Here is a 14,223-nt window from a genome sequence, read left to right on the forward strand (position 1 = left end):
ATTTACAGTATTTTGTGTATTCACTGTAAAATAAAAAAACAGTTAGACACTGTGATTTTAGTTGCATTTACAGTATTGATTGTTTTACTGTGGAAGAAAAAAAGGATGAAATACTGTGATTTCAATTGCATTTACAGTGCTGTTTATTTACTGTACAAAAAGCACTGTTTTTTATGTATTGTATGCAATACGGTACTATTAAAACTAGGTAACAGTTATTCACGGTATAATTTAAATACTGTATCACTGTGATTTAATATTAGCCATCATTAAAAGAATCACCCATATTCTAAAATATTGCAATCAACTGCAGACAATAAGAAAATTGTTAAAAGTTATTTATTTAAAACATTTGGTGAACAGGAATGACAAAACAGGTACAACATAAGGGATAATGGACATTGGACAACACGCCATTAGACTATCCAAAGTTAACGCACGTTCTAGGTTGTAATGTGGCCACGGCGCGCAGCGGAGTGTGTTAACTTTGGATAGTCTAATGGCGTGAAGTTAATTTTCCCGCTTATTCTACTGTTGCTACATTTTTTCTTATTTACGACTGAAGCAAATTTTACAAAACGAGGCTAATTCATTACAAGTTTTGTAAAGTTACAGAGCAAACTGTTACTAGTTGATTCACTAGAATTCAAACACATTTTCATTAATAAAAATTCAATAATCCATATTCACCTTTCATTTACAAAATATTCAAACTGTTTAAAAATACAACCTATAATATTCAATAGGCAATTTTCGGTCCACTTTATTTCGCTTAACAAATTCGCTTCCACAAATTCAGTGGTTCAAATTCGACAGTAAATTCAACATTGACATCCAGGAACTGATGGAAAAGCAGTAGATAACCGAGCATAATCTCCATCTACTGTTAATCAACCTCACCAGCAGGGAGTGCAAGCGGGCTGTTTTATGTTTAATTCAGTGTCTTCACAGTCCCTGTGTAGCCTACATGCATCTTTCTCTACCGTGAACGAGATTATAATGTTATTCCCCTGATGCTGATGTAAAGTACAAATGTTACATTTGAGGTAGACATATACAAAACGCGTGTGATTGGCTTTACGGCTCAACGTATGCCTTTGATTGTTCAGGTCAATCAAAGGCATACGTTGAGCCGTACAGCCAATCAGCCAATTCTGCTGAGTTTAAAAATGCAACGTCCAATCGAAGGCGGTTAGATTAGTTTCCGGGGAAGAAATCCGGTGTAAACAGATCACTTGGACGTCGTTGTGGAAAAGAGATAAAAACAATATAAATACTGTACGTTTTATCACACAAACTGCTTGTTTCGTGTCTTAGGCCATCAATGTGCACTTACGATGGGGAATGTTTAATTTGGACTTTTCTCTGCATGCTTTTGGATACAGTACCTATAGACCTGCATTATATGACTGACAGACAAGAACGGTTTGACCTAAAAATATCAAAATTGAAACTACTGCGGAGACAAAGACACCTACATCTTGGATGCACTTCAGGTAAGCTAAAACATACCAAAAATTTAATTTAAAAGTGAACTATCCCTTTAAGTAGAATTAGGTACTGCTCCTTTAAGGCGGAACGCACTCTCTCACTCTCTCACTCATGAGTGGCCAGTCGGTATGAGGAGCGCGAGCTGTGATCATCGCATGTATGTGTGTAAAGCCTGTTTTGTATTTCTGTTGCTTTTCCCCGGTTTTATTTCTGTTCAGTAACGCAGTTGATACTGGAGTGTTTTGCAAACTGCCCCGTGTGTGTGTGTGGGATCGACGACGCTGATATCCACTGTGGAATATCAGATACGTGAGTGTTTGTTTACACTGTACAACCCTTTAGGCAAGCCCTCTGTGTAAAGCGTTACAACATCTCTACATGATATGAGACTCAATCTTATTCTCACTGTAAATAAAATAAGCAGCTTTGCAGCGTCTCGGACATGAAGTTTAATTCGCTTTCTAAAACTGCGGCGCCAAACTTAAAATAGTCTGTTCAACTTAAAAACAACAACATGTCTCTGGACCTTGCAGTTTTTCCTCTTCACTGACCGAGTCTCGTTTTTAACATGTGAATGTCTCTTAACTGATTGAAAGATAAACAGCGCATTCTTATATCAGTGTTGTTATTGTGTAAGCAGACAGATTTCCTCAAACATTACGTTTAACAACATTAATAGTGAGCCAAAGACAGCAAGGTTTCAACTGAACTATCCATGAGTTCAAAAACAGATTATAGACTATTATGTGAGCCAAAATTAAACTTTACAACATTTTCTAAATGTGCTGCTGTAATTTATGCAACAGTTTTAGTGGCAGAAATAACTAGTTTTATGTACATCTCATCTGAATGACAAACTATTATTTTGTCTCTATTTTGCGCACATTCCCACATCAACCTTTAATTCACTTAAACTGTGGATAATCTAGAGTGATTGTAAGTGTGATGATCATCTGCTAAATGAGCAACAACGACCACAATTCAATCCTTCAGTCAGTGAAGCTCCCACAGCCGTTCATGAGAGTTTAAATGCTGGGAATATTCCCATCTTCCCACAGGAGAAGAAGAAGCAAGCAGGAGGAATTACTCCAGGAGAAACTACGGACATACTATTGTAAAGATGGAGATTAAGGAAGAATCCTGCAGAATAAAAGATGAAGATACAGAGGAACAAATAGGTTGGTGTTTTCCTTCATTCTCTTTAATGACTGATGAGGAACATTTAGATGAAAACTGAAAAAATGACTAAATGTTTTAATTGTGACTCGCCTAGTATATTTTAATGCTCTCATTTCTAATTTTTTACTTGAATTTTTAAAATTTGCTATGTTGATTTTTAGACTCGATGGAAGTGAATGAAGACAAACACCATAATTTCACAAATGAAGATGGAAAACTGACATATCAAAATGAAGACAACCCTCTGTTACAAAAAACTCTTTTAAAAAATGAAGATGGAAACGCAGTAATTTCAGAGACTCGTTTAACACAAAAACTAGCTCGAAAATCTGGAGTCAGAGGATCTTTCACCTGCACTGAGTGTGGAAACAGTTACAAGCAGAAAGGAAACCTTAAAGTACACATGAGGATTCACACTGGAGAAAAACCGTTCACATGCTCTCAGTGTGGAAAGAGTTTCAGTTGTAAAAGTAAACTCAATGATCATCTGCGCTGTCACTCTGTAGTGAGATCATTCAGCTGTGATCAGTGTGAGAAAACATTTGTTGTGAAATCATACTTAAGACAACACCTTAACGTCCATACTGGTGTGAAGCCTCACTTTTGCTCTTTTTGTGGAAAGAGTTTTACACGACTGCAGACTTTAAAAGTTCATGAGAGTATTCATACTGGTGTGAGACCTTATGTGTGCTCTGACTGTGGGAAGAGCTTTATTTTATCCAGCCGCTTAAAAACACACCAGAGAATTCACACTGGAGAGAAACCGTACAAGTGTTCATACTGCGGAAAGAGATGTACTCGTTTAAGAAACCTGAAAAATCATGAGAGAGTTCACACTGGAGAGAAACCGCACCAGTGCTCTTCATGTGGGAAGAGATTCATCCAATCATCTAGTTTACGGTATCATGAGAAAAAGAATTGCCCGAAGTCGTCTAAATGAGCAAAGTTCACATTCACGTCCATGATTTACAAATATCGTACTTGATTGTTTTAATAGGGGAGCGTGGGCAGTGTTGGGGGTAACGAGTTACAAAATAACGGATTACAGTAACGATATTACTTTTTTGGGTAACGAAGTAAAGTAACGCATTACACTAAAAATATCAGTAACTATACTACTTTACTAGACTATAGGAACGCGCTTTCCTGCGTTACCCAAGCCGTGTTTTCATGTGTGTAAAGCTCTGATCTGTCGAAGTGGTGCGTGCACGCCTGTGTGTGTGTGCTTGCCTGGGCACCGTTGCCATAGAGATCGATTTGAGTGACGTAGCTGCTGGTGCGAATGACAGAGAGGAATAGAGATGTAGACGGAGACGCGAGTTTCGGCCAGTGGCGATATTCACATTACTTTCAGTTTATTGCTCGAAAGGACACAAATATTTGCCAGAAATTCACTCTATGCCCTGGCAGGCAAGTACTGGCCATCGGGACTACCGGGAGATTCACGGCTTTTTGGGCCGATCCGATGCATCTAAAACTTTTTTGTTCGTTTGTCTTAACGGCTCATAAAACTCGTACATCGGCGGCCCATTCGTTTTGTTTTGCTTAATTGGCGGCGCTGGGTAAGTGCCGGTGTAAATGCATTGGTTAAAAAAAGTTAGCGTTAGTTTTTTTTCTGACAGACCGGCCCATGAAACACGTAGATTGGCCCATTGGTTATTTTCTTGATTGACACTGGACTGGCCCAATCACATCTTTAAATGCCTCCCCCTTTGTTTAAGCGAGCGTGCAGTGTCAGTGTATCTGTCAAAATCTCTTATATACGGTCTATGGTCAAAATACAGATGGAGAAGAAAGTTTCAGTTTTGCAGTTTCCGTCAAAATAAAATATAATGTTTATCTCTGTCCAGCCCTGATCATGTGTCTACCACCACGGACATAATCCTGTTGTTTGTAGATTTTACAGTGAGGCATATTTCTTTGTGCAGACAGGGATATTGTTATTTTATATGGTTTTACATGCCATTTTTATCGGCTACATTTATAAACACTATGCGGACATGCAGGCTAAATGATGATAGGGCTATGATGTTTGTCCATGTATCTACACGGTAAATTAAGAAACGGGAAAGTAAAGTAATAAGTAGTGAAGTTACTTTTCAAATGCAGTAACTAGTAAAGTAATCTCATTACAATTTACAGAAGTAACTAGTAACTAGTAACTAGTTACTTTTTTTGAGTAACTACCCCAACACTGAGCGTGGGGCACACTAACGCGGGGTTAAATGTAACACGGACCTTTTACACAGTTAGTCAGGCTCAAGCAAATTGTGTTTCCGCTTATTTTCTCTCGCTGCCAGAAGACGGTCTCCCGCGGATTTGTGGAAAGTTTTGATAAGATTTCGTGAAGATACTGGACAAAGAGTGTTTTGACATCATTCAAGTAAATCTTTTGGTAACGCTTTAGATTACAGCCCGGAAAGTACTGCGTAATTAAAGCGATTTTACAGTGTAACTTTCAGTAATTATAGTGTACCTATAAAGTACTTCCATGTTTATACTGTTATATACTGTTATAATGGCTATTATTAATCAATAAAAATGAAATTTATTAGACAGGGTTGTGTCATTTAATTTTATATAGCCTATGTAGGAATATTTTAAAATATATAAATTATTATCGGCCTATATATTCTCTTCATTGTATGTAGGCCTACATAAGATAAAATGAGACAAATCTCTTTTTGTTAAATGTCCATTTAATGATCAATATTATAATGTTTCATATTGTATTATTCTGCAATTGCTATTACATTGTATTTGCTGTTCTTATGATTGTAATATTATACCACTTGCGATTATCAATCTATTATAGTTATGTTATTAAATTATTGTACTATTCATAGTCTATTTAACTTATTATTTTTTATTGTCTATATTCTCTAATTGACATTTCTTATTCTATTGCTATTATTATAGTATTATACATAAACTATGCTATTATCAATATTTGTATTATTATATAATTATACTATTCATTACTATTTTGTTTGCTGTCTAAATTATTTACTATTACTTCTCACTTTATCTTATATTTACTACTTGCATTTGAGAAAGTGTCAAAAATATGACACAATGATCAGTTAGGGGAGATGCTGAGATTTCACATCTATTTACCTCATTAACTAGATTGTCTGAGATTAACCAATAATCCTTAAATCTTGAGCACTGGCCATTATTAGATGAGTTAAACCAGGTAAATTGTTTTCTGGTTGGGTTTTTCATTCTCCGATAATCTATTAGATTGGCCTTTGTGATCAATTCAACTATTGTTTCATCAAATGTGTGGCAGTGTCTCTTTAATGGTAGGCGGTCTAACCATAGATCAGGAGTGTTAAAATCTCCCCCAATTATTACTCTATCCGTTGAAAAAAGCATTTTCCATTCTTCTAAGCACTTACCTAAGATGAGAAGAGATTTTTGTTCTGTGCTCTTTTGTTAAAACCATACACACATAATAAAATGTAGTTTAAACCATAGACCTTCTCCTCTCCTCCTTCCACACCATCTGCTCCCAGATTATGGACTCTGTTGCGCCCTACAAGGTAAAGACCACCAAAGGTCCATCGGACCCCTGGCTCAATGATTCAACTTGGGCCCTCAGGCGCCAGTGTAGACAGGCTGAGCGAAAATGGAAGAAGGATAGGCTGCAGGTGTCACTGGAGATGTTTAGAGACAGTCTTGCCACCTATCAGAGAGCAGTGAAGGAAGCTAAAGGACAGTACCTTTCTAATCTCATCAATAGCAATAGCCACCGCCCTGGAATCCTGTTTAGCACTATTAATTCTGTCATTAATCCGGTGTCTGTTGTTTTGAATGATGTATCAGAAAATACATGCAATGCATTCAAACAACACTTTTTGGACAAGGTTTCATCTGTAACTATCACACAAGCTCCTGCTGTTGTCTTTTCCTCCCGAGCGACGCAATGCGTGCTGGAGAACTTTGATGCAGTTACTCTGGAGGACCTCAAAAAAGCTGTCCATGAGCTGAAGCCTACCACCTGTCCTCTAGACGCTGTTCCTGCCAGGATTTTGAAAGAGGCTATTGACATCGTAGGTCCTTTTCTTGTCACCTTCATAAACAGCTGTCTTAGTTTGGGGTCTGTTCCCACTGCTCTCAAACACGCTATTGTTAGACCGCTGCTCAAAAAATCCAACCTAGATCCCACCATACTGTCCGATTTTCGACCAATATCTCATCTGTCACTTCTGTCTAAGTTGATGGAGAAGCTTGTTTTCTCCCAGCTTCAGTCTCACCTACAACTGCACGTCATTAGTGATACATTTCAGTCCGGTTTCAGGTCCAGACATAGCACTGAATCAGCGCTACTAAGGGTCCATGATGACATCCTTGGAGCTCTGGATAGTAAAAGCTCTGTGGTTTTGGTACTACTGGACCTTACCGCTGCATTTGACACCGTGGATCATTCCATCCTCATCTCCCGTCTTCAACATTTTGTTGGTTTGCAGGGCGCAGTGCTCAAGTGGTTCTCCTCATATCTCACTAACAGAACTTTTTCAGTAATGCTTGACGACTTTTCCTCCTCATCTGCCCCTCTGTCATCCGGTGTGCCTCAAGGATCCATTCTCGGTCCTGTTCTGTTCTCTCTCTATATGCTGCCACTTGGACAACTCCTCTCCAATCATAACGTTCATTTTAATTTCTATGCAGACGACCTCCAGATCTACCTTCCTGTGATTCTGAACAATCGTTCTGCGCTGGACCCCCTTTATAACTGCCTTAAGGACATTAAGCAGTGGCTTTCCCAGAATTTTCTTCATTTGAATGAAGGAAAGACGGAGTACATCCTGTTCAGCCCTGACTCACCCAATAGTTCTTTCAGTTTTGGTCCTCTTACACCTCAGTTTGCACCTCTGTGCGTAACTTGTGTGTTATTTTTGACAAAAATTTGCTGTACGACAAACAGATTAGTGCAGTTGTTAAGGCGAGCTTTTACCAGCTAAGGCTTCTCAGTAAGGTCAAACCATTCTTGTCCCGAGCTGACCTTGAAAAAGTCATTCATGCCTTTATCAGCTCGAGGATAGACTACTGTAATGCCCACTACACTGGACTTAATCAATCACTTCTTAATCGGCTTCAACTGGTTCAAAGCGCGGCAGCACGTCCCCTTACCAACACCTCCAAACGCTCGCACATCACCCCCGTCCTCCGCTCGCTCCACTGGCTCCCAATACGGTTTAGGGTGGAGTATAAGGTCCTGCTGTTCCTGTTCAAGGCCATCAATGGTCTGGCCCCGGTCTACCTCGCCGATTTAGTAACGGTCTATTATCCACCCAGAACTCTCCGCTCATCTGAACACATCTCTCTGGTCATTCCAAAATTTAAATATAAAAAGTTTGGAGGCCGGTCATTTGCTGTCCAGGGCCCTAATCTGTGGAACGCTTTACCAACACTTCTACGAAGCATCACCATGTTGAGTGTTTTTAAATCGCAGTTAAAAACACATCTGTTCAGACAAGCTTTTAACACGTAACCTCCGACTCTGGCTAATATTTGTTTTGTTTTGTTTTGTTTTGTTTCTTCCCTTTTTTCTGTTGTCTATTGATGCTTTTACTGGAAAGCGCCTTGTGCACCTTTTGGCTGTTGTAAGGCACTATAAAAATAAAATTTGATTGATTGATTGATTGACCAACGCTACTTTTGTGTCATCGAAGGGTAACGCCCCTTTTTTGGGGAAGACAAACGGATTCGCCTGAGAACAGAACTCGCTCTAGATCTGCAAAGTTTCTTGATAGCAAAAATGGCACAAACATACACACTCTCTTTGCCGGCCGAGGACCGTGAGCGGTATTTAAAGAGTAAGTAGCCTATTTTTTTGTCATTAACACACTCACAGTATGACAAACTAGACGATGAGGCCATGTCAAGAGGAGTCGGTGGTTTACTTGGATCATGTTTCACTTGATTTAAGCTATTGACATTGACATAGTTTTGTTGTCAACTAGCTATAAGTTACTAGTTAGAAAGACGAAGCTGGTAGCAGCTATGTGATTAGCTCTCACTAGGCACGCTACCTTGGCTGTTAACTGATTTTACTGTTGAAGTAGTGGCAGGCTAGGACTAAAGTGGACTTGGCTGGTTTCTGCTTGTCACTTATTCAACCCCCCAAACTATCTGTATTTAACATGAAGTAGTGTACTTGCTAGTTACTGGCTTTAATTTCGTTACCATACCAACTTTCTAACTAGTATAGCTAACGTTAGTCGACAACTAAACTATGTCAATAGCTTAAATCAAGTGAAATGTGATCCAAGTAAACCACCGACGACTCTAGACATGGCCTCAACGTCTAGTTTGTCATACTGTGAGTGTGTTGAAGACAAAAATATAGGCTACTTACTTGGTGATTCCACAAGATAGTGGTAACGTTAGATGTTTGAATAGTCCATATTTGGCCACTGCGTGGGGTCATTAATCCAGTTTTCGACCCTTTCAAAGGGACTCCTCTGTATCCCCATATCCAGTAGCTTCTTTAAATACCACTCACGGTCCTCGGCCGGCAAAGAGAGTGTGTATGTTTGTGCCATTTGTGCTATCAAGAAACTTAGAGCGAGTTCTGTTCTCAGGGGAATCCGTTTGTCTTCCCCCAAAAAGGGGCATCACCCTTCGATGACGCAAAAGTAGCGTTGGTCTATTCATTTCTGTTGCGACCATTATCCAATAGCCGGTAGGGTCACTTTTATGGTCAATAATTTTCCCAGGAAATCTACTTAACAAAATCATAACTCCTGCCGAGTGTGACGTTCCATGACTGAATAAGACTGAGTCTCCCCATTGCAATTTCCAAAATTTTGTGTCAGCCTCAGTTGAATGGGTTTCTTGCGGAAAAAAAACACAATTAGCGCTTTGCTCCTTACAGAAAAGAAAAAATAGCCTTACGTTTTACATTATCTTTCAACCCCCTAGTATTTAAAGAAATAAAGGACAACATTTAGGTGATAAGTATAACCTATAAACAATGCACAAAAGAGTGTAAACGATGCGCAGGAATGAGTCATTCCTAAATCTACATGTTTAGTGTAACGAATCCTCTATACACTAGAGGGAGTAAAGGAAAACTACAAACTGAATAGCTATTGTAACAAAGGTCTATTTAAATATGGAATCTACTTTGTGTTTTTCTTAATTTTGTCAGCCATAAAGCTATTGTTAGTACCATAACAAAAAAATATCAAATTATGACCAGCTTTAAAACATTTAAACAGGTAAACATTCAGTATCTGCCATATGCTGGCGTGCAAAAAAATAATAATAATTTGGACTCATCAAATCATTGACCATGCTCCGATCATAACATCGGGTTATTTAACCCCGGATGTTCAGTGATGCATTAACAAACAAAGTGCGGGTAGTGTTGATACTTACATATCGGAGCGTTTTTGTCAACCAAACAATAAAAAAATAAATTTCTCAGTCAAACGTGAGTGCAGGCTGAATTTCTGACAGCCATTCAAATGATAGCAAAACAAGTGTTCAGTTTGGGTCCACTCTCCGGTTGTCGATCAGAGCGTATCCTTCCTTTAAGAATGCCCTTTTACCCGTCTTTCTGGCTTCTTGGACCAGTGCCACAGCTTTGCACACGCCTCCCGGTCTTCTTTCGAGAAGTCTTCTTTGAAACGTATGTGCATTTCTCTACACATACTCGCATCCTTCGACTTCTTCCAAACATCATCCCGCACCGTTCTCATCCCGAACTGAATGATAATGATAATGATAATTCGGCGTCGCCTTTCCTTCCCAGCCGGTGAACGGTGTGTCTACGATGTCTCGCAGCCGCTCCACAGACATTGGAACAACTCTTGTCAGTATCCCGATGACAACTTCTCTCGTGTCCTCACCATAATTTTCAGGGAGACCCAATCATCCTCAGATTCCACCTTCTTTTATATCGGGTTTGCTCTGCACATGCTTCTTTTAACAAGCTGTTTTCTCTCTAAAGGCCTCCTATTTTTTTCTGAAGCACGCAGATTTCTTCTCGGTTTTCTTTAGTTGCTTCAATACGTCTTTCGGTTAGGTTTTCCACCAGCCTACATAGCATGATTTTTGCCAGGACCTTGCCTGTGACAGCTAGCAGCGATATACCTCGACTGTTGCTACAAATAGTTTTTTCACCCTTGTTTTTATATAAAGTGACAATGTTTCATTCGCTTTCTAAAAATGCGGCGCCAAATTTAAAATAGTCTACGGTCATTTAAAAACATGTCTCTGGGCTTTTTGCGTTTTTTCCTCTTCACTGACCGCGTCTCGTTTTTAACATGTGAATGTCTCTTAACTGATTTAAAGATAAAAAGCGCATTCTTATATCAGTGTTGATATTGTTTAAAAAGACAGATTTCCTCAAACATTACGTTTAACAACATTAATAGTGACCCAAATACATCAAGGTTTCAACTTAACTATCCATGAGTTCAAAAACAGATTATAGACTATTATGTGAGCCAAAATTAAACTTTACAACATTTTCTAAATGTTCTGCTGTAATTTATGCAACAGTTTTAGTGGCAGAAATGACTATAGTGCATCTCATCTGAATGACAAACTATTCTTTTGTCTCTATTTTAAACACATTCCCACATCAACCTTTAATTCACTAAAACTGTGCATAATTGCGAGTGATTGTAAGTGTGATGATCATCTGCTAAATGAGCAACAACGACCACAATTCACTCCTTCAGTCAGTGAAGCTCCCACAGCCGTTCATGAGAGTTTAAATGCTGGGAATATTCCCATCTTCCCACAGGAGAAGAAGAAGCAAGCAGGAGGAATTACTCCAGGAGAAACTACGGACATACTATTGTAAAGATGGAGATTAAGGAAGAACCCTGCAGAATAAAAGATGAAGATACAGAGGAACAAATAGGTTGGTGTTTTCCTTCATTCTCTTTAATGACTGATGAGGAACATTAAGATGAAAACTGAAAAAAGAATAAAATATTTGCTTAATTGTGACTCACCTAGTATATTTATTGTTTTCATTTCTCCTTTATTTTAATATTGAAAATTTGATATGTTGATTTTAGACCCAATGGAAGTGAATGAAGACATACAACATCAGTTTAAAAAAACTCAGCATTTCAAAAATGAAGATGGGAACACAATCATTCAACAGACTAAAAAGTGTTTCACACAAAAACGAGCTAAAAAAACTGGAGAAGGATCTTTCACCTGCTCTGAGTGTGGAAAGACTTGCACACGAAAATCAGGCCTTGAGAGACACATGAGGATTCACACTGGAGAAAAACCGTTCACATGCTCTCAGTGTGGAAAGAGTTTCATTCAGAAAAGAGCTCTCAAAGATCATCTGCGCCGTCACTCTGGAGTGAGATCGTTCAGCTGTGATCAGTGTGAGAAAACATTTGTTTATTCATCAAACTTAAGATCACACATTAAAGTTCACGCTGCTGTGAAGCCTCACTTTTGTTCTTTTTGTGGAAAGAGTTTTACACGACTACAGACTTTAAAAGTGCATGAGAGTATTCATACTGGTGTGAGACCTTATGTGTGCTCTGACTGTGGGAAGAGCTTTATTACATCCAGCAACTTAAAAACACACCAGAGAATTCACACTGGAGAGAAACCGTACAAGTGTTCACACTGTGGAAAGAGTTTCTCTCAGTTAGCAACCATGAAAGATCATGAGAGAGTTCACACTGGAGAGAAGCCGCACCAGTGCTCTACATGTGGGAAGAGTTTCACCCAATCGTCTAATCTACGGTATCATGAGAAAAATAATTGCCTGAAGTCGTTTAAATGAGCGAAGTTCACATTCATGTCCATGATTTACAAATATTGTACTTGCAAATAATTTGACATTCAGATTGTTTTAATAGAGTGATTAAATCTAAGGGTAAAATTAGTTTTTCTATAAAACATTTGCTGTAACATTTGAACTACTTTACTAAACTTTACTGACCTTCAAACACTTGTTTTGCATTAAAAGATTTCTTACGTTTTTCTGGTGAACTGGTGAGAATTTTTTCTTCTGTTTTTTGTTTAATGTCTAGTCTTCATCTTTTGCAAAGTTACATTGCAAAATGTTTTTTGTTTAAAAAGTAAATAATCATAAAACAGCCTTACAGTGTTGTATTAGGCTGTAAATACATCAAATCTGTCCTGAAGGTCCATAGATCTTATTCAGAGCAGCGCTGTGACGGGTATGAAAGCGAGGCTGTGAGGGACAGACTTGCTGTGTTTTCATTCATTTAATTTCATTGACGTTCTTTTGAAATACAATATAGTCACAATCTATTATGTTTTTTCCTCTAACTGAGCTTATTTCTGTCATTGGTTTGCATTATATGCTTGTTTAAATATGTGCACATATGTTTTTATTATTTTTTAAAATATTTTTTTAGTTCTATTTATTTATCTTTTTTTCATTTAAACTTAAAAGACATTCTTTTTTTGTTTAACTTTTTTCATGAAATTTGATCATGTATGTTTGTTCATAATCTTCATATATTGTGTCCTGGGGCCGTATTCACAAAGAATTTTATCTTACCACTAGGAGTACTCCTAAATCGCAATAAAAGATTTTAGCTAGGAGTGTTCTCTTAAAAGTTATTCACAACGCCTTTCAGACCTACTCTTAGTAAGGAAAAATGACAACTCCTAAACTAAGAGTGAGTCTTCGTTGCTATGGATGACGTCAATTATCATGCACGAGCTTCCTCGCAATGATCACGGTGATTGGTTGTTAGATGACAGGGCCATCATGCGGAACATAACACAGACACACCAAATCATGGAATTACGACATCTAAATATGTCTGTGTCCCACACAAAATAATAATAGTAATGTCATCGAAATGCATATATAATGACATGTTTGTGCAGGCCCCAGTGAAGTGTAATTCTAAAAAGGCAGAGAGAGAGAGAAAAGTTGTAAATTAAATTAAATTAAATTAAATCAAGGTAGCCTAATACCGTAATGAAAACAGCCACTGGCCTAATAATGAAAAACGACAGTTGCATTAACACTTGCTTGGTTAATTGACATCCTATTAGCCTAAATAGACTACTTAAAGCAAGGAAAGATTATGAACTCGCCAAAACGGAAAAGAAAGCCCAACTGGACGCAGGATCAGTCACTGCTGCTGGCCCAGGTGGTGCTGAAAAAAAATAATAAAAGGGAAATTCGGCACTGGGATACAACATCGAGAGTTGTGAAGTTTGCATCGAACACAATCTGGGTATTGATGGAGTGGGTTTCCTTTCTATTCACAAACACGTCCTCATCCTGACGTGGTGTGTCGATCCGTCTATATCACCGACCACTCCGGGCACACCGGCAATATCCATAAAGCTGGCTTTGTTTCTTTGGAGTTGGCGAATGTCAGGAAAACTTATGAACTGTCGAATAATATGGGGTCTACATAGTGCATTGATGGTTTGGTGGATGGATCTGCTTACCGATGGCTGGGAAATCGCTAGATCGTCGGCATTACACAATTGCATTTTCCCCGTTGCCAGGTAGCGAAGTGTTATCAAACATTTCAATTCGGCACTGATTGGGTTGTTGCGATTAGT

General features: G+C 38.4%; 1 protein-coding gene across 2 annotated transcripts; it reads left to right on the top strand.

Annotated features, from left to right (window-relative positions):
- Nucleotides 1–1,582: 1,582 nt before the first annotated feature.
- Nucleotides 1,583–12,677, top strand: LOC306984776 (uncharacterized protein). Of its 2 annotated transcripts, XM_079586468.1 has the most exons (4): nucleotides 1,596–1,800; nucleotides 2,550–2,669; nucleotides 11,435–11,554; nucleotides 11,715–12,677. In XM_079586468.1, exons 2-4 carry the CDS (start codon nucleotides 2,612–2,614, stop codon nucleotides 12,446–12,448), a joined length of 912 nt encoding a protein of 303 aa, XP_079442594.1. In that variant the 5' UTR covers nucleotides 1,596–1,800; nucleotides 2,550–2,611; the 3' UTR covers nucleotides 12,449–12,677. The 2 variants fall into 2 exon arrangements, 1 of the variants encoding a protein (XP_079442594.1); XR_013794613.1 differs by lacking the exons at nucleotides 11,435–11,554; nucleotides 11,715–12,677 and adding an exon at nucleotides 2,832–5,519 and having other exon boundaries at nucleotides 1,583–1,800.
- The last annotated feature ends 1,546 nt before the right edge of the window (nucleotides 12,678–14,223 follow it).

The sequence above is a fragment of the Phoxinus phoxinus genome (assembly GCF_949152265.1).
Source record: "Phoxinus phoxinus genome assembly, chromosome: 17".
NCBI lineage: Eukaryota > Metazoa > Chordata > Actinopteri > Cypriniformes > Leuciscidae > Phoxinus > Phoxinus phoxinus.